Source organism: Andrographis paniculata, unplaced genomic scaffold, assembly GCF_009805555.1.
Source record: "Andrographis paniculata isolate CXL003 unplaced genomic scaffold, ASM980555v1 Contig9END, whole genome shotgun sequence".
Taxonomy (NCBI): Eukaryota; Viridiplantae; Streptophyta; class Magnoliopsida; order Lamiales; family Acanthaceae; genus Andrographis; species Andrographis paniculata.
This window is the reverse complement of record NW_026137639.1, coordinates 512,661-529,810: the sequence shown is the minus strand read 5'-3', so window position 1 is coordinate 529,810 and position 17,150 is coordinate 512,661. Positions and strand designations below refer to the sequence as shown.

At 31.8% G+C, this 17,150-nt stretch overlaps 1 protein-coding gene across 1 annotated transcript; it reads left to right on the top strand.

The window, feature by feature from the left end:
- The first annotated feature begins 6,533 nt into the window (after positions 1 to 6,533).
- On the top strand, positions 6,534 to 10,937 carry LOC127244350 (LRR receptor-like serine/threonine-protein kinase RGI2). Its single transcript, XM_051264840.1, has 2 exons — positions 6,534 to 10,122; positions 10,204 to 10,937. The coding sequence occupies exons 1-2, from the start codon at positions 7,224 to 7,226 to the stop codon at positions 10,770 to 10,772; spliced, it is 3,468 nt and encodes a 1,155-aa protein (XP_051120797.1). The 5' UTR covers positions 6,534 to 7,223; the 3' UTR covers positions 10,773 to 10,937.
- Positions 10,938 to 17,150: the final 6,213 nt, after the last annotated feature.

The following is a 17,150-nucleotide window of genomic DNA, read 5'->3' as shown; positions in this document are numbered from 1 at the left end:
ATATTTTATTAATAAATAAAAACATATAAAAAATTTTGATATTTTATTTTTATGACTTTTATCTTTTGACTTTAAGTATAAATCAATTATATCTAATATGAAAATTAAATTTTAATATTAATAAATAATTACTTTTATTAAAATAGAAAATAGATATTTTTGAATAAAAGAAAAAAAAATAGTAAAAAAAAATACTTAGAATGAAAATAAAGAGAACATTTTTTATTGTTTTTGTTAGTATTTGTACCCTGCCAAACAAACCCATTTTTGCCTGACGGAAGGAGTACCTAAGATTTGTCGATGCAATGTTAAAATTCAGTCCTTAGCGATCTTTCTGTGGTGATCTAGCCAGAGCCGTCTCGGACATTTTGAGGATTCTTAACAAAATGAAACGATAAGCCTTATGAACAATTTTTTTTTTCTTTTCAAAATACTATTAACGAACAATAAGGAATGGACTGTCGAACTTAATTTGTGGTAGATACTTAACTATTATAAAATTTTACAATATTGACTATTATAAAGCCAATAATTTAATAATATTTATTACAAATGCTAAAGACGATGTATATAAGATTAGAAAAAAAATTGTTAGAGTTTATTAGAATTAGAATTGTAAATGAAAAATATGAGATAAATTTTAAATTAAATTTTAATATATTTAATAATAATTGTAGACTTTATAATATTTTACTGAAATTCTAAAAGCAATGAGGATGAGATTATAGAAATTTTCTTATTAAAATAATTTTAGAATTAAAATTAAATTAAGTAATTGTTGAGAAAATTATGAGATAAAATTTAAAATAAATTTTAATATATCTAATAATAGCTAAAATTAAAAATTAATTGCCATGGTTGCTCCTACTGAGAGCCAGGCTCTAGATCTAGCCCTAACAAGTGCATTGTTTCCTTAATTACCAAATCCGAGAGGTTTTGCATAAATATAATAAATAAAGGGATCGTAGCTCAAGTAGTCCTCTACAGGGTTGAGTTCCATCCCATTGAGTACAAGTAGTGTGTGGGAAAACATCAAGAACAGATCACAGCCATTCGGGTACCTCGGGCACCTCGGAATCACCCAAAAAGGGAACATGCCATCTCGATTCCTCGATCTAGCCCATTCGGGTTCCAATTCGAGGTTAGCTAGTTATTCTAAAATACTGGTATACCCTCACGTGTTTGTAAGGCACAGAGGTGGAAGACTATGCCTTACCATCGAAACGATCGGGCTCAACGGATAGTTTCAATTACCAATTTGACCAAATACTCAACATGCTCTTAGGCAACTTTCAAAAAGAGTGTTTTAAACTCAAAATATTTTAATTGTCAACATTTAACCATGCAAAAGTAGGATATTATACCCAACAAGTTCGTTATAATCTCACTTTATTTCGTCAAATAAACCTTTGAAAAATATGTCAATCACAATAGGCATGTTCTAATTCTAAAAATCGTAATATTTAAATATAATCGTAAATCTTTTTCCAAAAATCATAACTAGGTTAGGGCAAAACTAGGGTTTCAAACCCATCCCATAAATTCTACAATTTTCAATTTAAAATTCAATAATAATTTTCACATAAGCATTATAATCAACTTTCTAGAAGAAATTGGCAAAATCTAACACTTTTAGGACAAACTCATTTGACAATAATTTTTTAAAAAAATATCAATAGGAGGGGTCTAGGATTAGAATATATTATCTATTTAAGATTAATCCCACTTACCTCAAGAGAAGAGACCAAAATGAAAAGTTTTGGAGAAGAAGAACTCCAAGAAGAACAGGGGAGGGGTGGCGGCGTGTAGGCATGTCTGCTGGCTGCTCCTTCCCTTTTTTCTATTAAACATAAAATACTTAAGTCTTTATTAATTGTTTTACTCTACTTGGGCCCAAATTCAATTTTTTTATTCCTAATTTAAACCAAATTGTTTAATTTCTTACATTAAAAATCCAAAATAAATTAGGTCCAAAATAAAATTTGTCCGACTCCGGAAAACTTCCAACTATTATTTTACGGGGTATTACACAAACATAAAGCTAGATAAGAACATAAATTAAAGAAAGCGATCAAGGTGAGCGGAGGTGAGCGAAGCGGAACTGATGGGTGATGAAGATAGTGAAAGTGGTTTGTAAGCCGGAGGTGAGCGAGGGCGATGAGTGTGAAATATATATATTGAGCGATAGAGGGTGACCAAGAGGTGTTGTGTTTGATCTGTGTATTCCTTAATGACTAAATTATCCTGGATGAAATAAGCGAATGGTGGTGGTGCATAAGCGGATAATATATATATATATATTACGAGAGCGATAGGAGGTATGAATGTAATTATATAAACAGAGTTATATAGAACTTAAATCGCTAATACTTGACCTTAAAGAGATTTACAACAAGACTTCAACGACGCCCAAAATTAAAACATTATAAGTAAGAAGTGGACAATTTAAGTGAGATGAAGGAAGTAGTATTTTATTGATTAATGAAAGTGTGTAAGAAGTTTTTGACATTTTTATCGTTTGACTTTATATGTAAAGTAATTTTATGTATAATAGTATTACTGTAATTTATGTAAAAACTAATGATATTTTAGTATTAATATGGTATAGCCGAAGTGATAAAAATAATATTTTAAAACAAAACGGATAAATTATATTATAATAAATATAAAATATTTTTATCCCAAAATATTTTTAACATACTTTCTATTAATATTATAAAAATATATAATATTATATAGACGCACACAATATAATATAAAAATAATGTTACATTAAATACAAATAAGATACGAGTAAATTATTTTATGAGATATATATTATAAATTTTAGTAATATTATTTGAAAATCATATAAAATAAAGTTGTGGGAACACAAATTTTATTTCTAAACTGTTATTAATATCATTCATTAGATTAATGATATATTAATCCAACTATTGGTTCAAATTCAATATTGTGTTAAAAATAAAAAATAAAAATACTAACGCTATTTATTTTTTTTTATTTATCTCATCTATATTATATTTATGTCAATATTTAAATTATTTTATTTTATCAGCTGATATAGTAAATTATATTCAACTCACTACCTTTAAGCACCCACTATAATTTATTTATTTTTATATATTTTTATTATGTAATAATATATTTCTATAATTTATTTATTATACATATTTTTATGTATATGTATTGACTAATAATATTTTTATATAAGATTATATTTTAATTTTTAAATATTAACTTATATAAATTTTAATAATTCGAAGTATAAATAAAATAAAATTCACGTGTCCGTCAGGTGTCGTTGACCTGGCGGACATGTAGCCTCCAGCGAGCCACGCGTGCGTCTCTGGCGTCGGAGGACTAAAACAACGAAAAAATTTTCACTTATGGGACTAGTTTGCGACAGGCTCCACTTACGGGACTAAAATGATACGGGGTCTAGTTACGGAACTAAAAACAGTTTACCCTTATTATTATTATTATTATTATTATTATTATTATTATTATTTTATTTTTTTTATTTTTTACTTATTATAGTGGTGGCCATCCAATATTGAATTATTATTATTATTATTATTATTATTATTATTATTATTATTATTATCATATTTTGATTTAATTGTTGTCTCTTGCATGTGAGATTGATCTTGACGTAATCTTGGCCAGTAGGGTTATAATAATTAAGTTTTTGGGATATCTAATTAATTAATGCCAAAAATAAACGCATTAATTAATTAACTAAGCAGGGAGAAACTAGTTTGAAAAAATAAAGAATAATTGATGTTTGGTGGAAGGAGTCCACTATGGATTGAATTTTATAATTATAAGTATACTGGAACAAATATAATTTTAGTTTTTTTTTTTTTTTTTTCATTCAAATATATGTTTTTTTTTTCATTTAAAAATATTCTTGTTTTTTTTTTATTAAAAAAAAAAAATACTATTTTTCTTGTCTCATAAAAAAGAGTTTTATTTTTCATTTTTGTCTATCTCAAAACAAGAGTACAATTTCCTCGTGTACTACTTACCTAATATAATAAATATCCTTACAATTTATAAATTATTACATAAATATCATTATTTTTATATTACACAATACTAATAAGTATATTTTTGTTTTTGTTTTTTTTTAATTACAAACCAATATACTACTAGTATTAAAAATGTGCAAAAGGTAAATATTACTCTTTTTATAGGACGGAGAGAGTACTATTTTTTTTTTACTATAAAAAAATACTTTTACCAATATTTCTTAAAACTCGTGCTCGATTAAATAAATATAGCTTTTGATGATGAAGGTAGTATACAAAAATAAGTTTTTACATAATTGGTAGTGGCTAAAAATATCATTTAATATCATAATAATTTCATGTGTGTTGTACAGGCACTACAAGAAAATAATATTTTTTTTAACAAAATTTTTGTCTATAAATCCACTTTTCTCGTTAGTAAAGACATTAAAAACGAAATTAAAGTTTATGTAGCTAATGTCAGATGTCTTTAATTTAAGTTGACATAATATATTCCTTTCGTTCATTTCTAATGTTCTAATTCATATTTACAGGTATTTTTAGACAATTAGTTTTATTGTTATAAAATGACAAATTTGTCATTTATTTTGTGTATGGAAAAGAAAATAGTAAATAAAGTAAGAGTAAAAAAGTAAATATTATATATAAAAATAGAAATAGAACAATAATGATTGGACATTAGACGTTAGTTTGTGGAGATTGAGAATACTATATCAATACAGATTTTATGTTGAATCAATAGATTCAGCACAACTGAATCCAATCAAAACCATTAATTTTAATTAAAATTTTTAATTTTAAAATTGTTGATAAAGGATTTACTGCTGAGATTAAATTCAGCAAATGCCGAACCTAATTATACATCAGCATATGATCTCCCGGCATAATATATTATCCATCTTATATCTATTTTCTAATTTTAGTTCTGTCTCAAATTAATTATCTAATTATCATAAAAATTATATTACCATAAAACTCTTTTTACTTTTGATGATGATTATTAGTATATAAATATCACTATTTTCATGCATAAATTAAAATATATTTTCACAATAACAACAAAAAAGACTTATGATATATCAATATTTTTTAAATTTTGTGCCACAAAACTAAATCCCAATTGATTTGGTATGGATGGAGTATATGATACCCTATTTGTTATAAAATAAAAAATAAAAATATGCTCATTTTTCTTATTTGTATGTTATATTAAAAACAAAAATTTGTTTACTCTTTTAGCAAGAAAATTATACCACCTTTTATCATGTAATTATTTTTTTATATATATAAAAGACAAAAATTACACAATATATTAAAATTTGTGTCTAAACCAAATGAATTTACTTTTACATGACGGAAGAAGTATCATCTCTATTTCTTTTTATTTATTTATTTTTTAAACTTTTTTTAAGTGATATTATTATATGATTAAATGTTTTTTTGAGTCGTCTCAAATTTTACGATTACTATGTTATCTTAAAAATAACTTGAGATACACATAGAATAGCCGGAGAAATGTGAGAATGAAGTCAAGTAATCATGTCCCTTATGCCTGGGCAGTTTATCAGAAACCTAGTCGAAAATTTCTAAAAGATTAACTTTTTTTACAATTATATTGGCAATAATCCAGAAAGAAAAAAGGATTATTCAGGTCGAGTTTGATGGATCTTCGAATAGATTATTTTTAATTCCCTGGGCAGTTTATCAGAAACCATCGCTTAATTGAGCTTTGACCACTGATTCCTTAGATTCTTTTGAGCAGCAGGTCGCCAAAGACGCGCCGCTGATGACAACGGCGGGGCCGCCGGCGTATAGCTCTGGCTTTGTCCGCGGGATTCATTAGGGGGAGGAGTCGTGGGTTTCATTCTCTAGCAACTGCGTCGTTGTCGTTGGTTTAGATATTTTGTTTATTGTTGTTTACTTTTGCGTGGATGCTGGCATGCTCTGTATTTGAAGATGAACCATTAACTCACCGCACCAAATCGACTCTCTATCTTCTTCTTCTACGCTTCGAGGTGGGAAGATATCACAACGACTACTTGGAAGAAGAAGAAGAAGGATAAGGAAGAGGGGAAGGAGAAGAAGAAATAGAAAAAAACAAAGAAAACAAGGAAAAGCCAGAGAAAAAGGTGGGGGATGAGGATGGGGATGGGGATGGGGATGGGGTCAGGGACGGGGACGGGGACGGCGGAATGGTTTGGGAGTAGGGTTTATTTATTTATAATTAATAATTTTTCAATTTAAAATATTATTTTAAATAAATAAATAACTATTAGGGCAGTATGGTCATGTGGCTGAGCCTAAAAATCTGAAATTGCTCAGCAACTTTTTCTTTTGAAAAATATGACAAATAATAAATTAATTACCCTAAGCTCATTATTATACTATATAAGTACAGTTTTTATTTTTTCCTTTACCTCTATTTAAAATGTTATCACCAAATATGGTTTTCAACACTGTAACAGTGACTAACAAGAAGTGGAATTTAAACAAGTAAAGATATTATATTTGAAAGCACCAGGACCACGGAGACCAGTTGAGGATCATATGCTTTTGAAATGGTCTGCGAATCTGGATCACAACACCAGGACCTCTCAAACAAGACTATATATTCTACACAAAATCTAAAACATAAGCTCCCAGGATCACGGGTCCGAAAACCCAGAGCCCTTGAATTTCATGATCGAGCATATCAGTCTCCCTGGATCTCGACTCCAGGATCTTTCAACAATCCAGTACCCAATCTTCGTCTTCACCGTAATAATGGAAGCCATAGTTGTTGGCCCAGTTACCAAAACAATAGCATTGAGTTTGGTTGAGGAAAACAATGCAATCACACATGAAGTTTGGCCGAAACTTTATCAATGGCGAGCGAGAGGAATCCACACAATTGCAGAAACCACGGAAACACACAGAATCCCGAGGAAGAAAAATGGCGGAATGGAGGAGGTGGGGGAGTGCCTCCAATTCTTTTATTCATTCGAGGAAGAAAAAAAATGCATTGTTTTCTGTTTTCCAAAATTTTTCTGCAGTTTTGTTGCTTGCTTGCCTGCAAAGTCAGATGGTGCTTCCTCTATTAGTCTCGAACACTTCAATTTTGCAAAAAATTGAAGGTCGGAGGAAGAGATATTAGCGTAGGGAGACCCAATGCGCGATTGATCTAGGGTTTGAGGCCAAGAAATTGTGCAAATGCCGATGCCGAGGCAGTTCTTGAACGCCGCCCCGAATTTCCCCCAATTTCATCGTTGCTGTTGGTATTTCCTCATATTTTTGTTCGAATTCGTTTCGGATAGTTCGGCTAGGGCTGCTTCGAACTCTGAGGTTGCTGTGTTGATTTCCTGGCTTCATACTTCGTCGTCTTCTTCGCCATTGTCTGATTGGAATCCACAGGATTCAAATCCCTGTAAATGGTCGCACATAAGGTGTTCGACGGAAGGCTTCGTCACAGAAATTGATATTCAGTCTGTTCATTTGGGGCTTCCATTTCCGCCCAATCTGTCCAAGCTTAGCTTCCTCGAGAGACTTACAATTTCAGGTGCGAATCTGACGGGAAACATCCCCATGGACGTCGGCGACTGCTCTTCGTTAAGAACACTCGATGTTAGTTTCAATAGTCTCGATGGGAGCATTCCGGGGAGCATCGGGAAGCTTAAGAACCTCGAGGAGTTGTCTCTGAGTTCGAATCAGCTGACGGGGAAAATTCCAGGGGAGATTGGCGGCTGCACGGCCCTGAAAAGCTTGGAGATCTTCGATAACAGGTTGAGTGGGAATATCCCTGCAGAGATTGGGAAGCTCTCGAGCTTAGAAATCATCAGAGCAGGAGGTAATCAGGACATCGATGGAGAAATCCCTGTTGAGCTTGGGAATTGTCTGAATTTGCAGGTTTTGGGAATGGCGGACACAAAGATCTCCGGCGCACTTCCTTCTTCATTAGGCCAGTTGAAAAACCTCCAGGTGCTGTCAATTTACACCACAATGCTGTCGGGAGAGATTCCGGCGGACATCGGGAATTGCTCGGAGCTTCTGGAGGTGTACCTGTACCAAAACAGCCTCTCAGGCTCGATTCCGCCGGAGCTGGGGAAGCTTCAGAAGCTTGAGAAGCTGCTGCTATGGCAGAACAACTTTGTCGGCGCCATTCCAGGAGAGATTGGGAGCTGCAAAAGTTTGGTTGTTCTTGATGTATCCCTGAATTCATTGTCGGGAAGCATACCTGAATCATTCGGGAACCTGACGAACCTCCAGGAGTTGATGATCAGCAGCAACAACATTTCGGGATTCATTCCTGCGAATCTTTCGAATGCGACTAGCTTGATACAGTTTCAGATTGACGGCAATCAGATTTCGGGATCGATTCCACCGGAGCTTGGATTGTTGGATCAGCTTCAGGTGTTCTTCGCTTGGAATAACAAGATCGAAGGAAGCATTCCCTCGGCATTGTCGGGTTGCAGGAGCCTCCAGGCATTGGATTTGTCGAGGAATTCGCTGATAGGTACCTTGCCCCCGAGCATTTTTCAAATTACGAATCTGACTAAGCTTTTATTGATATACAACGATATATCGGGTCCTATTCCGCCGGAGATCGGGAACTGCAAGTCGCTTACTCGGCTCAGATTGGTAGGGAACAAAATCGACGGAAAAATACCGAAAGAAATTGGTGATCTTAGCAATCTAAGCTTTCTTGATTTATCGAATAATCGTATTAGCGGTTTGATCCCTGATGAAATCGGCAATTGCGGAATGCTTCAGATGCTGAATTTTGCTGGGAATTCACTTGGAGGAAACTTGCCGAGTTCGTTGTCGTCTCTTACGAAACTAGAGGTGTTGGATGTTTCGATGAACCGATTTTCCGGAGAGATTCCCGGGAGTTTCGGCGAGCTTTTCGCGCTAAACAGGCTGTCGCTTAGCGGCAATGCCTTTTCGGGGAGAATCCCGGCTGCTCTCGGGAGGTGTTCGCGGCTTCAGCTGCTGGATTTAAGCAAGAATCGGCTCGTTGGAAGCATTCCGGTCGAGATCTTCAAAATCGACGCACTTGAAATCGCGTTGAACCTGAGCTGGAATGCCTTGACAGGGGAAATCCCGGCGCAGATTGTCGACCTCGACAAGCTTTCCGTAATGGATCTTTCGCACAACAACCTCGGAGGAAGTTTGATGTCCCTGTCGGGGCTCGTTAACCTCGTTTCCTTGAACATTTCGCACAATAACTTCACGGGTTATCTTCCGGATAACAATCTCTTCCGGCAGCTGTCCGAATCAGAACTTTCTGGAAACAACGGGTTATGTTCGCACGGGCACGACTCGTGCTTCTTAGGCGCTGCGCCGGCGACCAGAACAGCTGGCGGCAGGCGGTCCTGGCGACTGAAATTGGCCATTGCATTGCTGACTGTGGCGGCGATAGTCCTCGGAATTCTCGGGATATTAGCCGTTCTCAGGGTGCGGAGAATGAAAAGGGACGAAATGGATTCCGAGTCGGGAGACGGTTGCGAATCGTTGTCGTGGAAACTCACTCCCTTTCAGAAGCTGAGCTTCTCGGTCGAGCAGATCCTGCGATGTCTCGTCGAGGCTAACGCCATCGGAAAGGGATGCTCGGGAATCGTCTACCGAGCAGAACTCGACGACGGAGAAGTCATCGCGGTGAAGAAGCTGTGGCCGGCGATGGTACAAACGGGTTTCGACGAAAACGGAGTGCGCGACTCGTTTTCCACTGAGGTTAAGACGCTCGGGTCGATCAGACATAGGAACATCGTTAAATTCTTGGGTTGCTGTTGGAATCGAAACACGCGATTGCTAATGTACGATTACATGCCCAACGGAAGCCTCGGGAGTTTGCTCCACGAGCATCGTCGCGGTGGCTGCTTGGAATGGGACGTTCGATACCAGATTATGCTCGGCGCGGCGCAAGGGTTGGCGTATCTGCACCACGACTGCGTTCCGCCGATCATCCACAGGGACATCAAGGCCAACAACATTTTGATTGGACCCGATTTCGAACCTTACATCGCCGATTTCGGGGTTGCAAAGCTCGTTGACGACGGAAACTACGCTCGTTCTTCCAACACCGTCGCTGGCTCCTACGGCTACATCGCCCCCGGTGAGCTCATACGAACCTGCATTCGTTTTTAATAATTGCTTTCCGTAATTTGCAGCGATATTTATCGAAAGTTTTTGACAGAGTATGGCTACATGATGAATATCACGGAGAAGAGCGACGTGTACAGCTACGGCGTGGTAATGCTCGAGGTATTAACAGGCAAGCAACCGATCGACCCGACGATACCCGAGGGGCAGCACATTGTAGATTGGGTGAGGCAGCAGGAGCGCGGCGCGGAAGTTTTGGACCCGAGTTTGCGATCGGGTCCTGAGCCGGAGATTGAAGAAATGATGCAGACGTTAGGAGTCGCGATGCTTTGCGTGCATCCGTCGCCGGACGATAGGCCTTCGATGAAGGACGTGGCTGCGATGCTTACGGAAATTAGGATCGAGAGGGAGGAGAGTTCGAAGGATGACGAGACGGGTGCGAAGTGCGGCGGGAAATCGAACGACGACGAGGAGGGAGATGGAGACGGTAAGGGAAGTTCGTCGGCGGCAGGTATGAAGAGGAGCTTGTATTTGCAGAGCAGCAATAATTCGAGCTTTTCTGCGTCTTCATTGCTGTTGCAGCATTTGTCGTCGTCTTCATCGTCGAATACTTCTGCTTGTGTTCCTCGTGTTGACAAATTTGTGTTCAATAGTAATAAATGAGTCTGGAAATTGTGGGATGAGTCGATCGATCGATTGATCGATCTCTCATTCGATCTGTTTGCTCTGTTAATTCGTTGTGTTGTTTTGTAGTTAGCTTTGCTTCTGTTTTGGGTGCTTTTATTGATAGAATCTTTATGGAATCTTTAACCTTAATAGATGGAAGAAATTGGATTGATTTTAATTTTTGTTTTTATTTTTTCTATTTTGTTGCAATTTCTTTCTAAAATATTCGAGTGTTTAAAATATAATGATATAGATTTATGAAGATATATGTGTATGAATATATGTGTAGTATATGTATATGAATATGTCACTTTCATTTCATACCTACCCCTCCCGAGTCCCGAATATATATGTATACTAGAATACTATGTAGTAGAAGTTCTATGTAATGTAGGAAAATTTAAATATTATGATCCATAATTCATTAAAAATGTATAGATATTTTCATTAATACTATATATTTGTGATTTTTATAGAAAAATATTTAGGATATATTTTTCAGAAAATGGTGATGATGAGTCGGTTTAAGAAAATCAACAAAATACAATACAAAAGTATATATATGTATACATATGCAATGGTTACATGTGTTTTTCACGGAGTGCATTATTATCCAACGTACACACAAATATATGTATACATATGCTCGGGTTTCCATATTGACCGAGTTAACTCAACAATATATGGATATAGCTCAGGTTTTCATATTGACTGGATATATATATATATATTATAACAATACATACAATATATAATTTATACTATTATTTTTTAGCACAATTGTTAATATATATATATATATATGTATGTATCAGTACAAATGTACAATACAATATATAAATTATATCATATAAATTTTTATATAACATAGTATTACTGTTGGATGCTGAGAGCTCGAGTTTAATCGTATGACTTAATCAACAAAAAAAAATAAAATAAATACATACATATAAATTGTATTAATTAAAAATAAATAAATCATTAAATGCATATATTTTATTAAAAAAATATTATACAGGTTTTGTAATAAAGGAAATAATAATTTTTCAATGTAGGAAAAAGAAAATTTTGAATCAAAACGTCAAATTTAATTCTACAATATAAGTATAAAATTGGATAAATTTCTATTGGATTTTTAAGTTGGTATATCATAACGCGACAGAAAGAAAAAACTTAAAGTGGCATTCCACATAGTTTCACTAATGTTTTATGAGAAAAATTAGTGTATATTTATTAAAAATTGCGTCGAATAAATAGTATTGATTTTGATTTAAAATTATAAAAAGAAAAATCTTGGTTTTACTTTTTTCTTTTTTATGTAATAAAATATTGTAAATTAAATTATAATATAATATACTCCATCCATTCGTTCCATAACAAAGTATCAATTTTTTCATTTTCGTCCATCTCATAATAAAGTATCTATTTTTCCATTTTAATTAATCTCATAATAAAGTATCAATTTTTTTTAGTAGTTGTATTATCTACTTAATATGACAAATATCCTTACAACTTATAATATATTACACAAATATCATTACTTTTATATCACACCAAACTACTAATGAGGTTATTTTAATCATTTCTATTTTATTCATACTACAATGTACAAAAAACAAACGGGTCCCTAATTATGGGACGGAGGGAGTATATATATTTATCGAGGCATAGTTCTTACCACCTTGTAAAGTATAAATCCGATCCCTCTTTGTGCCTTTCGAAATTCTTTCAATTTTATCTCAGCTAAATTCTAATATGTCTAAAGCACATTTCAATAAAAAGTGGTCTATTTCAATTTTTTTTTTCTTTAGTTAAACTTCTTTTTAAAATCCTAATAATTCTAGATTCACAGCAAATAGATTTTTTTTTTTTTTTTTTTTTTTTTTTTTTGATATTGTGCAAATTTGTGTAATTAATGACATTCAATTGCAAAATCCAGTGACTGTTGTGCTGCATAAATGAAACTTTAATTTTAATAGTTTGAGCAGGGGCCTTCCCCAAAGGAAGAACTTCAAATTATTTTTCAACAGTTCGGGGCACCAACTAATTAGGCCGAGCTTTATGGATACATAATTCTTCCAAGTTCAAGGGTTTTCCCCACAGAACTATTACTCGGGGTGTGTTGTTCGGGGGGATTGAATTTTAAATTTACTGTTTATTTCATTTTTTCTTTAAAGAAATTCAAATTAAATATTTATTTTTTATTTTTTATATTATACTAAAAATCAATTTTACATTCAAAACATCACATCATACAATTATTCAAACTCAAAATTTCTACTATTCAAATCCCAACTCAAAATTCAATCCTCCAAACAAATACACCCCAAGGGTGATATGTCAAAATCAACTCTAGGGTTTGTTTATTTTAAAAAAATTTTCCTAACACTATTTTTTTTAAAAAAAATAATATACTATACACACTTGTTATTTTTATATTATCTAAGCATTTCTCTGTATCTCACATAAAATTTTTTTCTACAAATCAAAATACAAAAAAAACACACTAAGTAACGCAAATTTAATATGAAATAATCTCTCCCTCTAAACTCTGAATACTCTTTTTATCATTTTAAGGGTGTGTTTGTTTGGGGGTTTGGATTTTGAGTTGGAATTGGAATAGTAAAAATCTTGAATTTGAATAGTTGTATGATGTAATATAAATAAATGTTGACGTGATGTTTTGAATGTAAAATTGATTTTTAGTATAATATAAAAAAAAAATAATAAGTGTTTGATTTGATGTTTTTGGGAGGAAAAAATTGAATAAATAGCATAAATCCAATCCAACCTCCCAAACAAACACACTTGTCTCACTTAAAAATATTTCTTTTCTATTTAAAAAAAATAACAATTATATACTAATATAAAAATATTTTTTAAATTTTTATTTAAATTAAAAATATACCATTATATTTATAATTATTTTATACATAAAATTGATGAACAAAAATGTCAAAATTTCTTAAAAATTTTCCAAAACTATCATCAAAAGAAACACACATTAAACTTCCAGAAAAAAATTCATCAATCGCTGTGAGGACGATTCAATTGCAGGAGGCCCACATAAGGTTAAAAATATTGCTTTGTTTGACAAGAATTTTGATTCGTTTGAAAAAAGAAAAAGGAATTAAAATGGTAAAAATTATATGTATATATAATATTATATATATTAAAAAAAAAAAAAAAAAACTAAATATAATCGTTAACCCTTGATTAATTGGGCTTCTTAGGCTCAAAGAGAAGTGACTGTTTTCAGTTATATTTAATTATATTCTTATTACTATTATATACATCCATAGATGCAATGCAATTCAATGTACAAAATTATCATTATTAACATTAATAACCAACAGCTGTGCTTTGAAATTTGGTGTCTGTCTGTCTGTCTGTGATGCAGTTAGCTGTAAAAATGATTTATTTAAAGAAATAAATAGTAGAGAGAGAACTAAAATAAAGGAGCACACCAAACATACAGCTAATGCATAGTATAGACTCTAGACTGTAGCCCATCTATGTATCTGTATCTGTATCTGACAGGGCATTAATAAAGCCCATGATCCAGATTGAATAATATCAACGGCCCCGATTGAAGGGCATCCGATCCGACGGCTGACGTGCCCACTTAGTTCCCACCCGACAAGACAAGAGTACCGTACTGGTCTTTCCTTATCAATATACTTCCTTCGCTGCCAAAATACTCCTTCCGATCAAAAAATAAAAATCAAATATTTTTTTCGTCCGAAAAATTTAATTTTAATTCTTTGTATTTTTTTATAAAAAAGTGGGACTAAATTTTTCAGACAAAATAAATAATTGATACATTTATTTAAAATAATAATAATATTTAATTAATTAATAATAGTGAATTATAATATTATTTTATTTTGTATAATTAATAATATTAATAATTTTAAAATAAATTTAACATATATAATTTAAAAAATTAGAATATATATTTAAATATTTTAAAAATATATTACAATAAAAAATATATGTAATATTAATATTATTTTACAGAGAATAATATTTTTATAATGCAAGTAAATGAAAAATATTTTTATGTACTTATAATTAATATAAATTAATTTTATAAAATATATGAGACTTTAAATATAGATTAAAAATAATATAATTTTTTTAGGAGATAGATAAAAATAAAAAAATTTTAAATAGGTCTGAAATGTTATATTTTAATTTATATTTGTTAAGTATATTTTGATTTAAAAAATTTATCTTAAATAAAAATGTGTTAATTCTATAAAACAGAGAAAAATAGGGTGTGCTTATTTTGTATTTTGATATTTTATGTTAAATATAAGAAATTATATAAATAATATAAAAATAAAAAATATATAAAATATTTTTTTTTTAGAAAAAATATGTTGAAAAATTTTGTTAAAAGAATATAGTCATAGAAAAAATATCAATTATTATAAGACTCGAAGTACTATGTTCTTTCCAACTCATTTGTCTCTTTTAGTTGAAATACAAAATTACTTAAAATATAAAAAATTAAATGGGACAAATAAAAATTAAAATTAAAATAAGGGACAAATTATATAAACAATTATAAAATAAAATAATAAGTGGACCCTGGAAAATTCATGTACGGGTGCAGTACGCCGAAGAAATATCAATCATTGGATGAAAGTGGTATCGTGTCCACGTCACGTGATCTGACGGCTGTTAATGCTCTCAACGTATGTAAGTCTGTATTACATAAATACGTATAGATATTTAATTCCCTCTGCAAATGCAATTTACTAAGTTAGGTTGGTAGCTGAAGGATAGTCCCACTTTATTATTTATGTGGCTCTGTACTTGGGTCTTTGTTGAGGACCCCAGGGATCAGAGAACCAGATTTACTCCCCACCGTTGGGATGTGGATTATTAACTCACTGACAAAGCCTCGGATCTGGATCTGGGGTCCGGGTTCTTCCAACGGTCCCACAATTTGTCTCCTTAAGTTTCCAAAATTTTCCCGGGATTAGCAAAGCCAATAATTGTCTCAAACCTTAGTAGTGTTTTTGTTTGTTAGTGTTTTATAGATTATTTTGAATTATTCTTTTGTTGTCTAATAAAATATATAGCTATGTTTATATATATATATATATATAGAATTTCTGAAATATCGTATCTAATATTTCTAGTCACAGAATATTATATCTAAAACTCAATATTTTATTATCAACTTCTTTTAAAACTCAAAAAACTTTCAAAATTTGTGTCTAAATGAAGCTATAATGTTTTTGGACACAATCTATGGCTTTGTCTCTCTCTCTCTCTCTCTATATATATATATAAACATAGCTATTAAGTATCTTATTAATCTTCTTTGTTCTTTTTTCCCTTTGCCTACTCTATGGTTAGATGTGGGTGTTATTATCTTTCTACACAAATAAAATTAATCAATTAACAATATATTATTCTAACAAAATTATCTGATGAAAAGAATAAAATAAAAATAAAATATAGATGGATAGCTGTATTTAATATTAGAGTGTTGCTAATTACTATTGTTAGTACTAATTACTGAAATTGGCTATTCATATATATATATATTCATGTTCAAATTTGGACCATAGACATATGAAGTGTGCCACATGCACCAAAACGGAAAAGAAACATAATAATGCTAGTAGTAGTGTTCTAAACCAAATATATAAAAATTAAATAATAAAATTCCATATTAATTAATAAAAGAAATAATCAAATGCGGTGATTCCACGGAAAAAAGGCACATAATCTTATATGATTGATATCTATGCAAACAATTATTAATTAATTAATTATATACGTCAATGTTTTGTGGATAGTCTTAGATCTTAATTAATTATGAACACATATATGTTGGTATGTATGCCCAAATGAGGATCCAAACTCAATAAAATAATTAAGAAAGAAGAACTAAGAAAAGGCAAGTGATGATGTTTGATCGATCATATCATACATGTATCATGAGGGATATAAATATGGCGGGTTAGGTCATCAGCAGCAAACTCATGTGCACGCACTTAATACACACACCCACATCGTATTTATATATATATATATATATATGACATTCACCACCATTCGTACAATTTGACAGCTCCACCAATATTATATTATAAATATCTTTGCTATTCAGTATGTGGTATCTCGGCGACTAATATATATCAGTATATTTATAATATATTATATATTATACTATAATACAATATATATATATATATATCATACTAAGTATAAATATATAATTGTTACTCGTATAATATAGGTTGATCCGATCAAATCAGCACCATCGGGGATCTGTAGCCATTAGTTTGGAGGTTGAGAATTGGATAACAGTTTCCTGATTCACCCACCACATATATAGCTTATAGCATGAGA

Excerpts from the sequence above, each read along its gene's own strand:
- LOC127244350 (XM_051264840.1), top strand. The coding sequence starts at position 7,224 with ATGCCGATGCCGAGGCAGTTCTTGAACGCCGCCCCGAATTTCCCCCAA. Across the intron at positions 10,123-10,203 it reads CTACGGCTACATCGCCCCCG|AGTATGGCTACATGATGAAT; the intron begins GTGAGCTCATAC and ends AGTTTTTGACAG.